Source organism: Drosophila novamexicana, unplaced genomic scaffold, assembly GCF_003285875.2.
Source record: "Drosophila novamexicana strain 15010-1031.04,08,12 unplaced genomic scaffold, DnovRS2.1 tig00001059-arrow-arrow-pilon, whole genome shotgun sequence".
Taxonomy (NCBI): Eukaryota; Metazoa; Arthropoda; class Insecta; order Diptera; family Drosophilidae; genus Drosophila; species Drosophila novamexicana.
In genome coordinates this window covers 1,130,844-1,148,477 of record NW_020824837.1, presented here as the reverse complement: position 1 = coordinate 1,148,477, position 17,634 = coordinate 1,130,844, and the positions used below count along the sequence as shown (strand labels likewise).

The window sequence follows — 17,634 nt, the reverse complement described above, 5'->3', positions numbered from 1 at the left end:
TTCTCTCAGGCTCTAAACTGTTAGTGCAATTGCGACTTACCAGATATTTACTCATTATGGTTCTGTTATTACTCTGTTAGCAGTTATTAGACCGCGAGCCAGTTATGCTAAATTTAAAAATCAGCTTTTTTGACAAAGTAATTTTCATTCAAATTAAAAAACTACAAACTTATTTAAGCTCTTTCACATTTTCAACTTGAATTTCATTAAAACAGTCAAACAAAATTTTAAAAAGTGCTAAAAAATTTTCCAGCATTTTGATTGTCCAGGTACTGCCAATAACAGTTCGCAAAAATGTTAAGTTAACATTTATATTGTTGTTTAGAAAGAGACACTCTGGCTGTGCCGAATAGTAGCAAAATTTCATTGTTTACGAGCGCTCGCTGTCCGCTCCAAGACGTCCGTCCCCAGACATGGCACAGGCCCGAGTCGCAACAACAACTTCTTTGAATGACACAATGACGGCCAAGACAAGTGAGAGAATTGGGCAATTGCGACCTCTGGTCCAAAGTTTCTTCCAACCTGCCAGACATACCGATTTCACCAGCGTGATAAAAAAACAAAAAAAAAACAGCTGTTGACTTAAGCTAATCCAAAATATGTTTTTGTTGTTGCTCGTCGCTCATGCGAAACTTTCGTTTGGCATTTTCAGATGGTGTATCTATGCCGATGTTGGGTGACAACAGCTGGGACGAGTTTACCATAGATGTGCCCTGGGGCATTGTCGCAGGTAAGCGAGACTGCGTAGCTCCATCTCTGGCGGTCTGCTGAGTCATCCTCAGTCAGCTTATCTAAGCTCACGAATCACAGCCGCACGTTCTCAATGGCTGTGATTACGCTAATTAAATAGCGCGACGCCAACAACAAGTTGTAGAAGGAGAAGAGTGCTCCAGACGAGCGCACAATGTTGCCAATTATCGATTCCAAAGAAATAGCGGAATCCAAGAAAATAGTAATGCAGCGCAATTCAGCTGGAAAATAGCTGAATTGGCACTGGTTCTTTTTCTATACACATATGCCCACATATACGCACACACAGCCAACTAATGACTTTTTCTGTTCCAGGTAAATGGTGGGGCTCGCGCAATACGCAACCGATTCTGGCGCTGCATGGCTGGCAGGACAATTGTGGCTCGTTCGACAGGCTGTGCCCGTTGCTGCCGGCGGACTGTTCAGTGCTGGCCATTGATCTGCCCGGCCATGGACACTCCTCGCACTATCCGCAGGGCATGCATTACTTTATATTCTGGGACGGCATTTGCTTGATCCGGCGCATTGTGCGCAAGTACAACTGGAAGAATGTCACGCTGTTGGGGCACTCGCTGGGCGGCGCACTCACCTTCATGTATGCGGCCAGCTTTCCCGATGAGGTGGCCAAGCTGATCAACATAGACATCGCTGGACCAACGGTGCGTGGCGTTAAGCGCATGGCAGAGGGCACCGGCAAGGCGCTGGACAAGTTTCTCGACTATGAAACTCTGCCGGAGAGTAAACAACCCTGCTACTCGTATGAGGAGATGATCAAGCTGGTGCTGGATGCCTACGATGGTTCCGTGGACGAAGAATCTGTTAAGATTTTGATGAAGCGCGGCATGCGGCCCAATCACAGCGGATTTCTCTTCTCGCGTGATCTGCGGCTCAAGGTCAGCTTGCTGGGTCTATTTACGGCGGAACAAACCCTGGCCTATGCTCGACAAATACGTTGCAAGGTGCTTAACATTCGTGGTGTGCCCGGCATGAAGTTCGAAATGCCCGAAGTTTATGCTGAGGTTATTGCAACGCTTAAGGCAAACGCCGAGCATGTGGTTTACGTGGAAGTGCCCGGCACGCATCATCTGCACCTGGTGACGCCCGAGCGGCTGGCGCCGCATATCAATCAATTTCTTTTAAATAAGTAGATAATGATCAAAATCCCGTTTGGCTCAGCTGCAATTTTAACATTCGCTCTGACATATCTTAAAAAGGTCCGGGGTCTTTTTTTGTTATTGTTGCGCAATGTGTTAATCGTACAGTGTGAGCCGAAGGGCCCTAATTAAGTAGGAGGCTTGATACTGTAGAAACATAATTATATTTTTTATGATTTGACCAGTATTGCAAAATTTAACCGCTTTTTTGGGTAAATGGAATATAAATGAGTTTTCGACAGTTGGGCAACACTGGCAGCGCCGTTGCTTAGCAACATTTTGTTTTGGCGTCAATTTTAATAGACTGCAATATTGCATTATTTTGATGTGACTGGCCAGGCATCACGCTGTGTTATAAATGGACTTGATAAAGGAAATTAACGAAAAGTATCAAGCATTGGAGGCGGAAATTGATAAGAAACTGGAAAAAGTGTAAGTGCGCTTATATTTTGTAAGATTATGTGCCGCGATGCAATGAGCCAGTGTGCCTCTACTGCTTACATACAATATTAAAATTGTAGCATACTTTGCGGCTGCTTATAAAATCAGAGCGGCCACTAGGCACAAAGTATTGCCAAACATTAAATAAGTATTTATTATAAAATTGTATGTAAAACTGTTAAAATATGGCTAAAGCCACTTACTTTTAAAATCTTATATATTTATTTATTAACAAAGTTGTATGTAAGTCAATAGGCCGACTTAAACTGCATGACACTACACTTTTTTGGCGACAGATGTCGCTTTCTATTGAGCGCCGTAACGGACATTTGAAACTAAAAATGCTTGTGTATATTGTAGGCAAGCCGAGGAACAAAAATTAGAGCGTCAAAATGAAAAGCTGGCAGAGAAATCAACAGCCGCACAGTCGCCCAAGATACTATCCTATGAGGAGGCGCTACAAAGGAACTCAAACACCCTAAAGGTAAGTATAGTAAATAGAATCGCATTTAAAAAACATACATTTACCGAATTTGTTTTCTGTACAGTCTTTGGAAATAGCAAAAGCACGCCTACGCTCACGAACCACATATTCACCTGTAGAAAAACTGCTACAGCGTGCACTGGAGAACTATAAAAACGAATTGGAGATTCTTAACAAGAAACTGCCTACCGAACAGACATACAATAAAAAGACACAGGAGCTTTCGGGTCAGGCAACAGCAGAGAAGGACGACTCGCTGGAGGAGGCAAGGCTATACGATCTGATCATGCATAATGTGCTGGAGGCCAGCAACAAGAGCAACCAGGCAAACGTCGAAAGTCGCCGCAATTGACAATTTCTGCACAGTATTTTTTCAATTTTTATTTCATTTCTTTGGAATTCTACGCTATGTACTTTTGCTAGTCAAGGCAAGACGTGTTGCTACAGCCACTGAAAAAAGTTCAATTCGCAAGCTGAATAAACAGCCGCCAAGTGTACACACATGACCAAACGAGAGTTGTATGCTTTTTCCCATAGCAAACAAGAACCCAAAACGAATAAACACGGGCCAGCTAAACGCTGTATCCAATGACAATAACCCACCAGCCGCACAAGATCTAACCAAAAGCTAGCAATCCTGTCGCACCAATTTACTAAATGTTCGGAACATGTTGCCGACGTTATCTCAAAGTATCTCAGCGACAGGTCGACAGAAGACAAACACATTACCAAAATTGTTGTCTGAATTAGTTGGCAATTATGTAGTTCTGGATCTGTTGCATGACCCACTGTTATGGACCCTCAAGATCGATTTCCAGTGTCAACCAACAGACAGACAGACAGCTCCGGACAGCTGCGGACAGCTCCATGGCAATCAACTTTAGTAATAAATCAATTAATGACACCACGGCTCGTGCAAACATCAAAGACGAAAATTATGAGAGGTTTTTCTCGACATACAACATGACATGTTCGTTGATAAAGCCACTGAAACTCTTTGTAGAGATGGCAAGGGAGGGGAGGGCCCAAGGGAGGGCCCCGACTATCGCCAATGCAAACGTGTCTCGAAGAGTGCCTTGACGCAGACGTATGTATGTCGAGCAAATAGCAAACAACATTTGAGTTGAAGTCATTTGTGTTATGGAGCAGCACTAACACACACACCTGCACAGGTAAGGGTATATAGATAAACGGCAACTACCTGCTGCTGATAAGAAGAGCTCTCGCTGCTCGAAATCTATTGAGACAAATTGTAATGCATATATACATGTGACACAAAACTGTTCAAACTTTGTTGTTAACGACATTTTCCATTTCATTTTCCATTGTTGTTGTGTGCGGCAAAGCGCAGGAGCATCAATACCCTGTGGGATAGCATTACCTGACATCTAATTGAAATTGCTTGCAGGACGCTCTTGAGGACACGTCATGCTTGTTGTCTTGCATGACTCTCTTGATGACATGTCATGCCAGATGTCTTGCAGGACACTCATTAGGACATGTCTGCTACGAATATGTATGTGTTGAATGGAGAACTATTTTTGGCTGTTTTTTTTTATTACTTTTTAAAATAAAATATTGCCATATTAACTAATTTATTAACTTTAATCTTGATAAAAATAATGATTATATATAAGGCTGATAATAAATCAGACCCAAGCTACACCTATAACACAAGACAAGCTCGCTGACATGTCGTCGAGTCTGTATGGAAGACACCTTCGATGACATGTCATCAAGCATGTCATGTGCGCTGCTGACATGGCACAAAAACTGCGGATTGCGTTTCCATCTTCCATCTGGGTGCTTTTAATTTAATAGCCAATACAAGGGCCACACACACGCACACACACACGCACACAACCGCACACCTGTATGCCCTGTCGTAGTGCTATCTACAAAAATATTACCCACTTTTGCCCCACATTTATGCGTTCAATATTTCATATTTATTTGCTTACTGTTTTGGCTTCACGCACACGCAGACACGGGGCAGCGGCTCCTCCTTCCACCTGCACAGGTGTGTGAGTGTGTGTGTGTGCTCGAGCTCTTGCAATTCATATCAGTCAGGGAGCTCGTTTCTACCGATCGACAACTTCGTGGCCCTGCCAGCCAACGCTGACGTTTTCAATTTCATCGACAAATCCAACGTTTCAGTTACGTTTCGATACGCGACAAGTGCATAGTGCCACGCGCTCCCAGGTGCGATCGCAACGAGCAGAAGAAGATTCGATCCGCCAATCAATATATATGTTATATTTATTGACCAGGTGTCTCTCAGTGCGCGGTACGCTCCATTCAAAGTTCGGGCAGCAAATTACTTGGGCCAAGGGAATGCAAACTGTCAACGCATTGCAACAAGTTTGTTCGTTTGGCTTAAGTTATTTTCATGCCCAACATAACGCCACGTGGTGGAGCGCCAGGGAAAGTACTTGCCCAACTATCGCATCCAATTGCCAACGTCATCTAGAAATCGTTGCGAGGATCGGCTGTGGCAAAAATAAATCTTTGCACCTGGCCACCAGAAAGAGCCAGAGTCAGATAAGAAACCCTACCCTACCCAACCTACCTACCTCCAATCCGTTACCCTTCCAATCAATCATATAAATTGCACAAACTCTGGTTCTTTCATTGCCGGCAGTGTAGCGTAGCGAATCGGTCGGATTGATAATGACACCGATACGCGACTCGCTCCTAATCTTCAACTTAAACTGATTGTGCTACCATTGAGAGAGAGAAAGAGAGTGAGAGAGAGAGGGGATAAAAGATTGAAGCTGTCGAGAGTCCGAGGGCTACGTATACCTCTTTACCAATACCCCTATCCATAGCAAGACCCCTACCAATACCCATTCACATACCCATACCCATACCAAGATCCAAGCCCATACCCCTACCCATACCTATACCCATACCAAGACCCATACCAAGACCCATACCAAGACCCACACCAAGACCCATATCTATAGACATATATTGACGATCGGGTTTTGCTACTGTTTTAGTGGAGCTTTTTTTATGGACAGCCATAGCATAGGGTCATAAATCTATAATCAATATTGATTTGTACGATTTACACCCCCTTCCTAGCTGTAGCCCTGCCCCTGGCACGCCACGAGTGTAAAATCCGAGATTTTCTTCTTTATTTTTTTTTTTTTTTTGTAGACGTGTCGTTGGCAGCTTTAAACTGATTCGACACGCCTGAGGTTGGGACTGCCAGCAGCCGTCGCTTATTTGGATAGTAGGGTCGATAATGACGTTGGGGGTCCAGGGCTCAAGCTAAAGCATGTTCGACCGGCGACGTGGCTTCTCGTGTCACAGATATATACATATATATAAATATATATATGTAGAGATATTGTGGAGTGGGTACGACTCGAGACTGAAACTGAAATGGAAACTGATAATTGTGCAACGTACACAGAACCTTGCTCGAGTTATCAGCACGAGTGACAACCGGAAATTAAAGTTGAAATCGACACGATTACTTCATTAGCTGTATTTCTTCATAAATACAAAGTGCTGCATGCTTTTTGAGGTTAGGTTCATGAGAAAGGTCGACAAGGTCGCCGGGGTTCAATGAACCCTCCTTAACTGATAATTAATTAATGACTTCTATTGGTAATTAATGGCCCAAAACCTAATCATAATTGAACGATTTGGTTGGAATTGGTGGGTAGCTGGTTGGGAGTGGCACTTCGAGAGCGGTAGTGCTCCGTAGGGTAGCGCTCAAGGGGATTGTTGCCAATTTAGCTATTTTCTAGAGAGAGTGATAGGTAACAATGAATTTAGAAAGACTATTTAATAAGCTATATTGCTCTACAAAGTGTTGCCTGCATTCTTGGGTTTGGGCTCACGAGAAAAGTCGACAAGGTCGCAAGCATTCAATAATAGTTTAATTCTCTGCCCACCAACTTATAGTTAATTTGTAACTTCTACTTGTTTATGAATGGCCTAAACCTAATTATAATTGAACTATTTGGTTGGGATTGAAGGGTAGCTGGTTGGGAATATGGCGCCTCCAGAGCGGTAGTGCTCCGTAGGGTAGCGCTCAAGAGAAGCTTTCCCAATTCAGATATTTTCTAAAAAGAATGATAACCAAATATTAATGATGAATTCGGAACGACTCCATCATTAGCTAGAGCAAAACTAAATATACAAAGTGTTGTCAGCATTCTTGAGGTAGGGCTCACGAGAAAGGTCGACAAGGTCGCAAGGGTTCAATGATAGTTCATTCGCTGCCCCACCAACTGATAGTTAATTTATAACATCCAAACATAGTCATAATCTAATAAATTGCTTGGAGTTTATGCGTAGCTGGAATGTTACCTCCGGTAGTGCCCCGAAGGCTAAGGCCCCAAAGCTGAAGTTGTTGAAACGCAATTATAAGCTGTAAAAATAAAAGTTGATCAGGTGCAAACGACAGACGAGGACGTGAAAAGCACAACGCCAAATATATATTTGAATACCCCAGACCCCAAATCGCTTAACTACTCGATGTCATTGGCGTCAGGTGGGTGCAGTCGGAGGGTGCCAAGAAACGTCAAAAGAAATGAATTCCCTGTCCAAAAAGCCTAAGAAGCCTGACGATGACGACGATGATGATGACGAGTGGGCCCCAGGCTGGGGTGGGCGGTGTTCGCTGCTGGTAAATGCAAAAACTTTAGACAGGGAATCAATTGTTACCTTGTTTTATTTCGCTCCCTTTGTCGAAAAGACACGCAACAACAATGGCCAGGTAACTAGCTACCCAAACGGCGGGGAGGGTGGAGGCCAACAACCGTGAAAAGAACTTCAGGATGACAGTTATGGGTTACAAAGGCAAGGATTGAATCAAATAAATAAAGGCACAAGGTTTCAATGCAGTCAAGGTGGGCGTTGGTTGGGGGGCTGGGTCCTTCGATGACGGGTTAACCTTACCATGTCCATGTCCATGTCAAGTTTGCATGCGGCTGCAGGTAATTCTTCATTTCATGCCGCTTTACATAATCATAATAAATGTAGAAAGCCAATGAATGGCAATTCTATTAGCATAACATCGCATAAAATATGGCGTACAATGTCTGCGGTGCCAGGCCAACAAATCAGTTGCATTGGAGCCGTTGAATCGCGATGAACGTCTGGAAGGCAAAAGTGTTGACCGAGGTGCCGTTTGGTCATGTGCTCATCGTCGGTGGCAAAGTCAAGCCGCATCCCAATAAGTAGGCAACAATAATGATTCCGACAACCAAAGTCCACTCGAATTCCGAAATATATATTTGCAGAATTTCGCTGGACCTGACGGACAATGTGAATGCGCAGAATGAAAGCGAAACGGTTTTCCTCAAAATTGAGGCGAACTTCCGCGAGGGTCAAATCATACGCAGCATGTTCCAACCGGGCGAGGGCTGGCAGCAGGAGGAAATCTCCAAGAATTGGAAATGCGATGGGCCCAAGAATCCCCTGGTGCCGGGCCAATGTTTCACCTTTCGCGTGGCCGTGCTGCAGCGCTGCTTCGAGATCTACGTGAACGATCAGCTCTACGGTTCGTTTGAGTTCCTCAAGTTTCCCAAGCAAATCAACTATGTGCGCGCCTACGGGGACTTCGAGAAGATCACACAATTCCATCATCGGATGCTCTTTCCGCTCGTCTTTCCGCGCAGTCTCATGTGCGTGGATCGTGTCGCCTTCCAGAGCGATGTGCCGCGGCGCTATGAGACGGGCACCGTTGTGGCCATGGAGTGCATTGCCAAGGGACCGCCCACAACGGAGTTCTCCATTTGTTTCCAGTGCAACGACACGGGTCGCATGGTGCTCAGGTTCAACGTCAACTTTGACAAGACGACCGTCACGCGTTGCTATCAGCGTGAGGACAACAGGTGCGACCCCCAACCGAATGACCCATAACCGGGGAGACCCACTCACACTTTCATTCCTTTTACGTTTCCTGCAGCTATGCCAGCGATGATGAGGAAACCGAGGGCGAGTTTCCGTTTGTGCGCGGCAAGCTCTTCAAAATCGCCTTCGGCATTGGCGATCGCTCCTTTCTCATCGCGGTCAACGGACAATATTTTACCTACTATAATTTTCCGATGCGTCCGTTCTCCATATCCACGCTCAAGTGTTTCACCAACGATTCGGGTGACTTTTCTGTGAGAAGCCTGGAGTATCACTCGGACTCACCGCTGCTCTCACGTGTCGAGAAATTGTCCATTATCTAAGAGGAGATTTGTATTTTTTTAGATTATTCCGAACTATCGCTAGAAGCGAGTAAAACCTTGCTAGTTGCAATCGTTGAATTTTTTCCTGTACACCAGTTAACTAACTACCTGTAGTCTATCAAGTTTATTAAATAAATTTAATTCTCTTAAAGAACATCATAATTTCCATATAGAAATTGGACTCAAGCTAACGTCTTGAAATTGCAAAACAAAAACGCCCAAAAAAGTGGAAATTGTAGTTTAGGATAGCCTCATTTCTAGCTAATTCTAGCTTGCTTTAGCTAAAAGATCGCTTAAAGTACAATATTAAACTTAACTTATACGTTTTCTATCTAAAAAAAAGCTAGCTATAGCTAAAAGTCAGCTAAATGGGCAGCACTGAATCTAACCTTTATCGAAAAAACTGTGACAATCGATATTTATCGATAAATTGTACACTTAAAGACAACTCTGTTTTATGTAGGTTCCTTTAGTTATTGCAAGGACCAGGCTTTATTAAAACAATTGATTGCTTTCGCCGCCAGTCCACACTCTTTATAAACAATATATATACCATTGGGTATGCACTACTTACTTCCCGCTCTACTGTGATGCTGAGTATGTGTGTGTGTGTCTGTGTGTGTGTGTGTGTGTGTTTGGCTAAACTTCGATGAAGTACAACTTATATTTAGTCTTATGGTTAGTTTCGAGTTTCCATTTTAGAATAAAAACACACATATACAAATCGAAACAGAAATATAAGCTACGATTTTATGTAGGCATCATTCCTTCGATTCCTTTTCGCATCAACTCTGTTATAGGTCATAGGTCAAGGTCAACTATTCGTTAATATATTTTGGGTTTGGATATCTCCTTTAAAAGTAACGGAACTCGCCCTTCTTGCCCAGATGCTTGCTACGCATCATGTCCGTGGCATCCGGTGAGCGTTGATCCATGCTCGTATTGTCCTGAAGAAAGTCGGAATTGATTGTATTGTGTTGGGTTTATTGGGTTTCCATTTCCGACTTACCGCATTGCCGGCCGTCAAATGACGTGACTTATTCGCGCCTGTCTGCTGCTGGCCATAGAACTGACCGTTGCCCTCGCCGTCGCCATAATTGAAGGGTGTGACAATCGTGTGCGGCACATGGGCCACCTGGCCGCGCATATTACGCGCCTTCCACCATTTGCGTGTGTCATCCAGTATCTGTTTTGGAGGAGAGAGCAAACCATGATAAATACAGCAATACATAGTCATAAGTAATCGGTTAGGAGCTACCCTGTACCAAGGTTGGAAACCCGTCATCCAACCGATTTAAACCAGAAATCCTATACTTTTACTATGAACCGAACCTTGAGAGGAATTCCAAAGCACGCGAGCCTAAGCCAGAACACAGGCATCGATATTTATCGACAATCGTGGCCACGTAGAAGTTATCGATTAGTTATCGAAGCTCGACCTGCTTATGATAAACGAGAATTTGCATCCCAGGTCTTACTCCAACCGATGTTGGTTGGATGTTGGATGGCTGGATGTGGACCCTTATGGAAAGTTTATGTATATGTTTAGACGGACAGGCAGACATGTGATCGAATCGACAGACATGGCTGGGATCTACTCGACTGATGATGCTAATGGGAATCTTAATGGGTAGCCCTATGGGAAACCTACCTCCAAGTATTCACCGCGCATGACGCTCAGCTCCTTGTCATTGTTGGCGGTACGCGGGTAGGTGACCAGAACAATTTTCGCGCCTGTTGACTGCAGATCCTCCAGCCACGCTTCCAGAAGCTGATCCTCGCTGGCATTGGCATTGCCCACACCACGTGCTGTGACAGCGGATATCTCAGAGACGCCGCCGCCGCCGGGTCCATAGTTGCCGCCAACGCTGCTGACGTTGCGGGACTCGCGTGTGTGTAGATTCTGTAGACCTGCTGTAATTGCGCTGAGTGTGGGTCCAGCACCAGGTCCATGACCATGAGCGGCACCGCCAGCCACACCACTGGACGGGACGCCAGCGCCGCTGCCGCGCTCAATGGAATCGAAGGAGAGCTCGCTGCGTGCATTAAAATCGGAGGCACTTATGGCACCGGCTCGATCACGTTCCCGATCCCGATCCCGATCGTTGCCATGGTGAATGGTGTACTTCTCGCTTAGGGAGATGCCGATGCCATTCGTGTCGTAGTCATCATAGCCGCCGGCAGCGCCACGTCCGTTCAGACCCATGCCGGCAGCTGCTAGATGACCCGGCCCCGGCTGGACGTCAAGGCGACGCTTGCTGATGTGCGTCGGCGATGTGGCCTCCAGTTCGTCAATGACTAAATAATCGGGTGACCAGCCGTCGAGAAATACCGGATGATAGGAGCCGACATCCTCCTTCCACTGGTCACGCGGTATGACCCAGGCATCGCCCAGGGAACGCCACAGCTCCGTCTCCTTGCTGGTGACGCAGTTGATTAACAAATTGATGGCCTCACGCGTCAGCAGGGGATTGATGACGCGCGAGGGCAGTTGCGACTCGTAGTAGGTGTCACTGGATGCCTCCACAATCAAGGCGAGCGGCGTGAACAGAAAGTGCACCAGCTCCGGCGCATTGGGATCGTGTATGTGCGCCTTCAACTTGGCCAGCAAATTGAATGAAAGCTTAAACTTGGCGAATATGTCCACGAACTCCTTCTCATGCGGCGGACGGGTGCGCAACGTGAGCAAACCCTCGCCGGGATCACGTTTCTTGGACTTGCGATTGCGACGACGTCGCTCCAACTCCCTGGACGCAGCCGCCGCGTGCTGCAGCCGTGCAATGAACTTCTCGATGTCATCGAAACAATGATTCAACACGGCCACATCCCGTTCGTATTTCTCGCTGGACGTGGAGCTCGTCTCATCGCGATCATTTGCCATGCCACCATGCTCCGAGTCCGTCTCGCCATTGTGGCCAATGTCCACGTCGGTGACAGCGCCAGCCGATCCACGATACTGATCCACGCTGCTCCGCTGATGATGCATGTGATGCTGGTGTTGTAGTTCGCGCTCCCGTTCCCGTTCCCTTTCCCGCTCTCGACCGCGCTCCCGATCGCGCTGTTCGCGCTGATGATGCTGTTGCTCGACTGTGGCGCGACTGTGCGACGAGGAGGAGGATGTTTTGCTCATCATCATTGCCAGGCCGGAACTGGATGCGCCGCTTGTATGCTGCGTGGGCGTGGCACCACGCTGCTGTGTTATCATTTTGCCGCTGCGCAACTGCTTCAGATCCTCCACCAGATGCACGGCGGAAACGCTTTGTGACTGCAGGAGGAGAAGAACACATGGTCAGACGGATGGACGAGCGCTGACGAGGATTACTCACCTGAAATATGTGCATTTCGGAGCGTGAACCACCGCCGCCCGATACAATGAAGACAAGTATATTGTTGTACAGCTCCATGGCGTCGTTGGAGGTGAATGCGGTGGGTTCTTGCACCAGCGACGCGGGAAAGCGTTCAATAATGTTCTGGAAAAGTTGACTTTCATTAAGAACCCGGATTTATACTTTAGTTGCGCCGACTTACCCCCGTTTCGTAATCCATGATAAGCACCCATTGATAGTCCAGGCACAGCTGCATCTTCTGCGACCAGATGCCTGTGGTCTTCTCCAGCTGCAACAGCCGACGCATGCCGTCCGCGGGATACACAATGCCCGACTCCTTGTTCACGGTGAACGTGGCCAGATGCTCCAGCAGATATGTGGGCTTGTCATGCAGATCGCCATCCAGGCGCTCCCGCTCCTCGCCACCGCTGCGATCATCGCCGGAATAGTCACCACCACCGCCGCCGCCTCCACCATGGGCGCCACCGCTGCTATTTCCGGCACTGCCGCCACCATTCGAATGATGATTGACCATCTTGCCAGCCAGGTAATTGTGACTGTTTTCCCGGACTCACAGCTGAAAGTGAAAATGTTGGAATTCACTAAGCATCCCACATTTGCGGCCAGCACACTTTTTGGCTTTAGCTATTGCGCAGTCGTTGTGGCTCTGACTCAGGCCACATTCCACGCTGAGCTCAAGGCACAAACGCAACAGCTATACAATTTTAATGTCGGGCGTAAGCGACTGCGCAATACCCTGTTTGCGGTGTTGTGACAGCCCGTAAAACAAGTCAAAAAGTTCGCTTCACTTCTTAGGTTGACTTTCATCCCATTGATCGTGATTGTCAAACTGTGACCAGCAAATGTTGCTAATTGCTTAGTAATATATTATTGCCGTATCTCTCAAACTGTCATTTATCGAAAATCGCGCACATATTTATATATTCTTGGCATTTCACACAAGCCGATATACTCATTTTTCACATTGGCGAACAGCGCATAATTATTCTCAAACTTTAACATTTTGTTCGCAGTCGCGCAGCTTTGGAATTTAAAAATCGCGCGCCCGTCACCGCCCTGGCCCCCAGCCCACAGCCCGCAGCACAGGCCAGCTGTCAGTTGTCAGTTGTATAGAATCTACCTGTTTGTCTATGTGGCCTCTGGCAACCTTAGCGCTCTTTCTCTCCCTCTCTCTCTCTGTCAACAGTTTGCAAGCCGCGGAGAGCGCGCAACAGTGCGAGAGAGCGGGCGTGCGCGCACACACACACACAAACAGTGAGCAGAAACAGCCGCTCCCTCGACTTAAGTGACAGCAACTACTTAGGCGTGTGCCGACGGCGACGGCGACGGCGACTGCGCCGGATGCCCAGTAAAACAAGCGATCGCATATTTATACACACACATACACATATGCACATGTGTGTGCGTGTGGGAATTTATAATTTGAATGTTAGAGCCAAAGTATGTACCCGACTGTTATACTTGGCTTATTTATATTCTCGCATGCCAAATTGCATCATCGGCAAGGTATTTTTTGTTTTGACAGATTTACAGCACAAGTTATGCTTTAGGCAAACAAAGACAACACTTGACGAATGAAGGTTATAAAAAATTATCACACCCAACTAACAAAAATGTCCAAAGCATAATGAAGTGTACTAGCCTCATACAGACATACATACATACACAAATAACCAGAGTTTCTTTGCTGTGGCAGCGTCAGCGTCGTAAAAGCACAGTAATATCGTAACGGTCGACCGGCCGGCTGGGCAGCCGCCATTCATTAAGTACAGATAATTAATTAAGTCGTGATAAGCAACTATTTTGATAGTAGACAACACCATTCGTCTTAGTTAGCTAGTCGTTAGAGTTTAAATTTTTGAAAATCAAGGTGTGTGTACACACTTAGTTATGTACATAGAGACATATGTATAAGTGTGCATATACATATGTAAGTATGTGTGTTCATGGCTTAAGCTGCAGTACAAAATTTAGATAAGCGTTGCCTGACTTATTTCATTTTCAATTTTGTTGTTGTTTATCTTTAAAACATTCCAGTGGTGCAGGCAAATGGCAAAACAACAAACGTTTTTATTATTGCTCAGTGTGCTCGCTGTGTTTGTTGTTGTTGTTGTTGTTGTTTATTGTTGTTGTGCCCCTGTGAAAAACCAGCTTGTGAACAAGTGAGACTCGCGGCTCAGTTACAAATGGGGAGACATCGACACCGACACCCCAAGCAAGCACACTATGGCCATCCCGTTCGCACACATGCGCATGCGTGACTGCGGGCTGCCAGGTGCCCCGAGAGTGAGACTCTGCTCTCCTACTTGGAGTCTGTCTGCATGTGTGTGTGTGTGTCTGTTTTTTGTTTGTTTGTGTGTGTGTGTGCGCTTTAAAAAGGTAACTCGGATTTGTCCCCGCTGCGTCTGCTGCAACTTTACTTTTTGACGACCGCATTTTTTAGCTTTCTTTTCCACCTGTTTTTCTCTTGCTCTGTTGATATTTTTATGATTTTTTTCCACAGGCACACTCACACAGACGGCGGCTTACTGTTAGCTACACATACGAATACCCATGTCTGTGTGTGTGTGTGTGTGTGTAGGTATTGTACATAGAGCATGGGCAATAATACCAAAGGTATGCACACAAACTGGGAGCGGCGGCAGGTTTCTCATATTGATTTTCAATGCTTTTGTTCAATTCATTCACTAATTCAACGAGACCTGCGCTATCTATTGTGTCGCTGTGTGCGTGTGTTCTAATTGACCGCATTGAATTTTTGTTTTTCTTTTTTCGCTGTGATCTCTGTTATGCAGATACATATTTAATATATATTCAGATTTGTTATTATTTAGTCAGGAATGTATTCTACCAGTTTTTTTTTGCAAAAAAAATATTCTATGTATTTTAACATTTTGTTTTTGTTTTATGTTAAAAGCAAGCTAACGAGATCCATTGATTTAAGCTATCATTTAAAAATTGATTGATAATTAAACTAATTGACAGCCTTTTATGATATCTGATATGTAAATTTGTTAATAGTTATTCAATATGAATGTCTCATGCAAATCGCACCTGTGCATACACACACACACAGCTCACAAATGTACACACACACATACATACATACATGCGTATGTATTAACATCTTCCTTCTCTCACTCACGCATTGCACATTCTTTGCTAATTAGCACGAATTTAAATTTTTGTTGACACGTTCGTTATGCATTTTTTGTCAAATATTCGATTGTATTAGGCACAGGCAGGGGCGGGGGCGGGGGCAGGTCAGGTTTGGCGCATTTGCTACATAAACACTTCGCAGACATTAACGCTGCGTTATTTTCATTAAAAAACATAAAAGCTAACTTTAATTGGGCTTGCGCTTTTGTCTAATTTCTTTCTTTCACACTTGACATCTATCTGCACACTCCCAATCTCAGCTTGAGAGCGCTCGTCACTTTTTTGTTGTTTTCTTTTTTTTTTACCTGCCGTTTACTTGTTGTGCTTTTGTATTCTCGTCCGCCTTCCTTCTATTTTGGCTTTCCACTTTCGTTCGTTCTTCACAATTTTTACAACACTTTTTATAAATCAAGTCTCGCTTTGGGCTTATACATATGTTTGTGTGTGTGTGTGTTATTTGAACACTGATTTAATTATTTCCACACACCTTAGTTGCAAATTATATGGAAAATATAAATGAAATAAAATAGCCGTAATGTCGCCGTAATTGTAGTTATTTTTATAGCACACGCGTTGTCCGCTGCGGCCGCGTTTAGTACGTCTGGCCAGACCAAAATCAAGGTACTAACTTGGCTAACTCAACACGGCTAGCTCTAGCTCCGTTAGCCAGAGCCACATGAGCTAAGCCTCAAAGTGTCTGTCTCCATGCGAGAGCGCGCCAGCGAGCGGTGAGAGAGCGGAGAGCAAGCCCAAGCGTTGCCACCTAGCAAAACAAATTTGTAATCAATATAAATACGTTTGCATTTTCTACACTAGCCTACAAAATGTATTTAGAACTCGAGATTTTTGCCAGTATTAATCCAAATTGCCATAAAACAGTTTTTTTTTCTTTATTAATTATAATTTTATTGTACGCAAAGAATTGATTCAACTTATAAACTAAGTTAAGGCGCCTTAAACAGATCAACTTCTGTTCTTTTTATTTGCTTTTATTAGCTTTGCTTTCAACGCATCGACATCGACTTTGCTGGTTTCGGCCGGACGCTTGCGGCTCTGGCTTGGCGCATCTTCTGTTGGCGGCACAAAGTCCTTGTTGCGGCGCTCGTCCTGCTTCTTGGCTGCCTCCGCCTGTTTGACACTGCGCTCCTGCTGTTTCTTGGCCTGCTTCTGCTCCTTGTTGAGGAAGTATTCACCTGTGGCCAGCTGCTTGTCAATCTTGCTCTCCGGCTGTGCCGGGGGGAAGGGTGTGTACTCCTTTTTGGGTTTCTTATTCTTGGGCTGCTTGCGTTTGCTTATGTTCTTGTTCTTAAACTTGGGCAGAAACCGCGACCAATCCTCGTTGGCCAACTTCGGATCTTTCATCAGTTCGCGTTTGATCATCAGAGCTTTTATATTGTAAATGGGATGCACATTGTTCATGGTCTCCAGCACAATGTCGCGCACCTGCTGCAGACCCTTGTACGGGCCCAGCGCTGAGACCGTATTGCCCTGCACCAGGACATAGCAATCGGTAAGCAGCTCGATGGACTTGAGCGTGGCGCCATTGGGGCCAATTAGGCGCTGTCGACGCTTTACAAATTTCTCCTTTTTGTGTACCAGATTGCCAATTTTAATGATGTCGCATCCAATGTCGTCTTGGAGCACACGTTTCGCCTGCTCGAAGGGCACACTGCGTGCCATCAGTTTGATCATGTCCCGGGATTTAATGATGATGTAGGGATCCCATGTTTTGCGTGTCGTCTTCACCACCATGCTGCCCTCCACCAGATCCAGTTCGGCCTTCAGATGATGCTCTGCCACGCACTGCTGTACCAGGGGCCACACTTCCTTCAAATATTTCTCGCGGTATTTGGGGAAGAGCGTGGCAAAGGAGCTCTCCTCGACCAGGCCATGTGGATTGTCCTCTGCCTTGAATGTGGGTATTTTCAACGACCATGCGTTGTCCACTGGCTCCGTGCTCTGCTTTGTCGGTCCGTCACTTTCATTGTCACTCATAATTGTTTAAATTTATAAAAAACAATTTCGTTTAAACAAATTTACTAAAGTTGGCCGTGCACGTTTGTTTTGAACAGCTGTCAAGCAAGTGTGGCCGTATAAAAAGT

The 17,634-nt window shown here is 45.5% G+C and overlaps 5 protein-coding genes across 9 annotated transcripts; 3 read left to right on the top strand and 2 right to left on the bottom strand.

Moving 5' to 3' along the window:
• Window positions 1–186: 186 nt before the first annotated feature.
• LOC115765900 (probable serine hydrolase) lies at window positions 187–2,065 on the top strand. 2 transcript variants are annotated; one of them, XM_030709642.1, is made up of 4 exons: window positions 187–269; window positions 326–474; window positions 653–730; window positions 1,066–2,065. In XM_030709642.1, exons 2-4 carry the CDS (start codon window positions 414–416, stop codon window positions 1,896–1,898), a joined length of 972 nt encoding a protein of 323 aa, XP_030565502.1. In that variant the 5' UTR covers window positions 187–269; window positions 326–413; the 3' UTR covers window positions 1,899–2,065. The 2 variants fall into 2 exon arrangements, with proteins under 2 accessions (XP_030565502.1, XP_030565504.1); XM_030709644.1 differs by lacking the exon at window positions 326–474.
• A 144-nt stretch (window positions 2,066–2,209) lies between these two features.
• LOC115765902 lies at window positions 2,210–3,655 on the top strand. The gene is made up of 3 exons (XM_030709645.1): window positions 2,210–2,336; window positions 2,706–2,829; window positions 2,894–3,655. Exons 1-3 carry the CDS (start codon window positions 2,263–2,265, stop codon window positions 3,179–3,181), a joined length of 486 nt encoding a protein of 161 aa, XP_030565505.1. The 5' UTR covers window positions 2,210–2,262; the 3' UTR covers window positions 3,182–3,655.
• A 2,402-nt stretch (window positions 3,656–6,057) lies between these two features.
• On the top strand, window positions 6,058–9,180 carry LOC115765980 (32 kDa beta-galactoside-binding lectin lec-3). 4 transcript variants are annotated; one of them, XM_030709738.1, is made up of 4 exons: window positions 6,058–7,474; window positions 7,544–8,027; window positions 8,091–8,684; window positions 8,759–9,180. In XM_030709738.1, the coding sequence occupies exons 2-4, from the start codon at window positions 7,939–7,941 to the stop codon at window positions 9,024–9,026; spliced, it is 951 nt and encodes a 316-aa protein (XP_030565598.1). In that variant the 5' UTR covers window positions 6,058–7,474; window positions 7,544–7,938; the 3' UTR covers window positions 9,027–9,180. The 4 variants fall into 4 exon arrangements, with proteins under 4 accessions (XP_030565598.1, XP_030565601.1, XP_030565599.1 ...); XM_030709741.1 differs by having other exon boundaries at window positions 6,058–7,784; window positions 7,858–8,027; XM_030709739.1 differs by having other exon boundaries at window positions 6,058–7,784; window positions 7,835–8,027.
• Window positions 9,181–9,469: 289 nt separating this feature from the next.
• Window positions 9,470–16,149, bottom strand: LOC115765937 (epidermal growth factor receptor kinase substrate 8-like protein 1). Its single transcript, XM_030709683.1, has 6 exons — window positions 15,838–16,149; window positions 12,555–12,929; window positions 12,353–12,496; window positions 10,678–12,291; window positions 10,036–10,212; window positions 9,470–9,973 (listed from the first exon to the last, which is right to left on the bottom strand). The coding sequence occupies exons 2-6, from the start codon at window positions 12,885–12,887 to the stop codon at window positions 9,881–9,883; spliced, it is 2,361 nt and encodes a 786-aa protein (XP_030565543.1). The 5' UTR covers window positions 12,888–12,929; window positions 15,838–16,149; the 3' UTR covers window positions 9,470–9,880.
• A 284-nt stretch (window positions 16,150–16,433) lies between these two features.
• LOC115765911 (KRR1 small subunit processome component homolog) lies at window positions 16,434–17,591 on the bottom strand. The gene has a single exon (XM_030709657.1). It carries the CDS (start codon window positions 17,525–17,527, stop codon window positions 16,496–16,498), a length of 1,032 nt encoding a protein of 343 aa, XP_030565517.1. The 5' UTR covers window positions 17,528–17,591; the 3' UTR covers window positions 16,434–16,495.
• Window positions 17,592–17,634: the final 43 nt, after the last annotated feature.

Coding starts and splice junctions, on each gene's coding strand:
- LOC115765900 (XM_030709642.1), top strand. CDS start 414: ATGGCACAGGCCCGAGTCGCAACAACAACTTCTTTGAATGACACAATG. Junction 475..652: donor CACAATGACGGCCAAGACAA/GTGAGAGAATTG, acceptor TGGCATTTTCAG/ATGGTGTATCTATGCCGATG. Junction 731..1,065: donor GCCCTGGGGCATTGTCGCAG/GTAAGCGAGACT, acceptor TTTCTGTTCCAG/GTAAATGGTGGGGCTCGCGC.
- LOC115765902 (XM_030709645.1), top strand. CDS start 2,263: ATGGACTTGATAAAGGAAATTAACGAAAAGTATCAAGCATTGGAGGCG. Junction 2,337..2,705: donor GATAAGAAACTGGAAAAAGT/GTAAGTGCGCTT, acceptor TGTATATTGTAG/GCAAGCCGAGGAACAAAAAT. Junction 2,830..2,893: donor GGAACTCAAACACCCTAAAG/GTAAGTATAGTA, acceptor TTTTCTGTACAG/TCTTTGGAAATAGCAAAAGC.
- LOC115765980 (XM_030709738.1), top strand. CDS start 7,939: ATGAACGTCTGGAAGGCAAAAGTGTTGACCGAGGTGCCGTTTGGTCAT. Junction 8,028..8,090: donor GTCAAGCCGCATCCCAATAA/GTAGGCAACAAT, acceptor ATATATTTGCAG/AATTTCGCTGGACCTGACGG. Junction 8,685..8,758: donor TATCAGCGTGAGGACAACAG/GTGCGACCCCCA, acceptor CGTTTCCTGCAG/CTATGCCAGCGATGATGAGG.
- LOC115765937 (XM_030709683.1), bottom strand. CDS start 12,887: ATGGTCAATCATCATTCGAATGGTGGCGGCAGTGCCGGAAATAGCAGC. Junction 12,292..12,352: donor CCGAAATGCACATATTTCAG/GTGAGTAATCCT, acceptor CTCCTCCTGCAG/TCACAAAGCGTTTCCGCCGT. Junction 9,974..10,035: donor ATTTGACGGCCGGCAATGCG/GTAAGTCGGAAA, acceptor GACTTTCTTCAG/GACAATACGAGCATGGATCA.
- LOC115765911 (XM_030709657.1), bottom strand. CDS start 17,527: ATGAGTGACAATGAAAGTGACGGACCGACAAAGCAGAGCACGGAGCCA.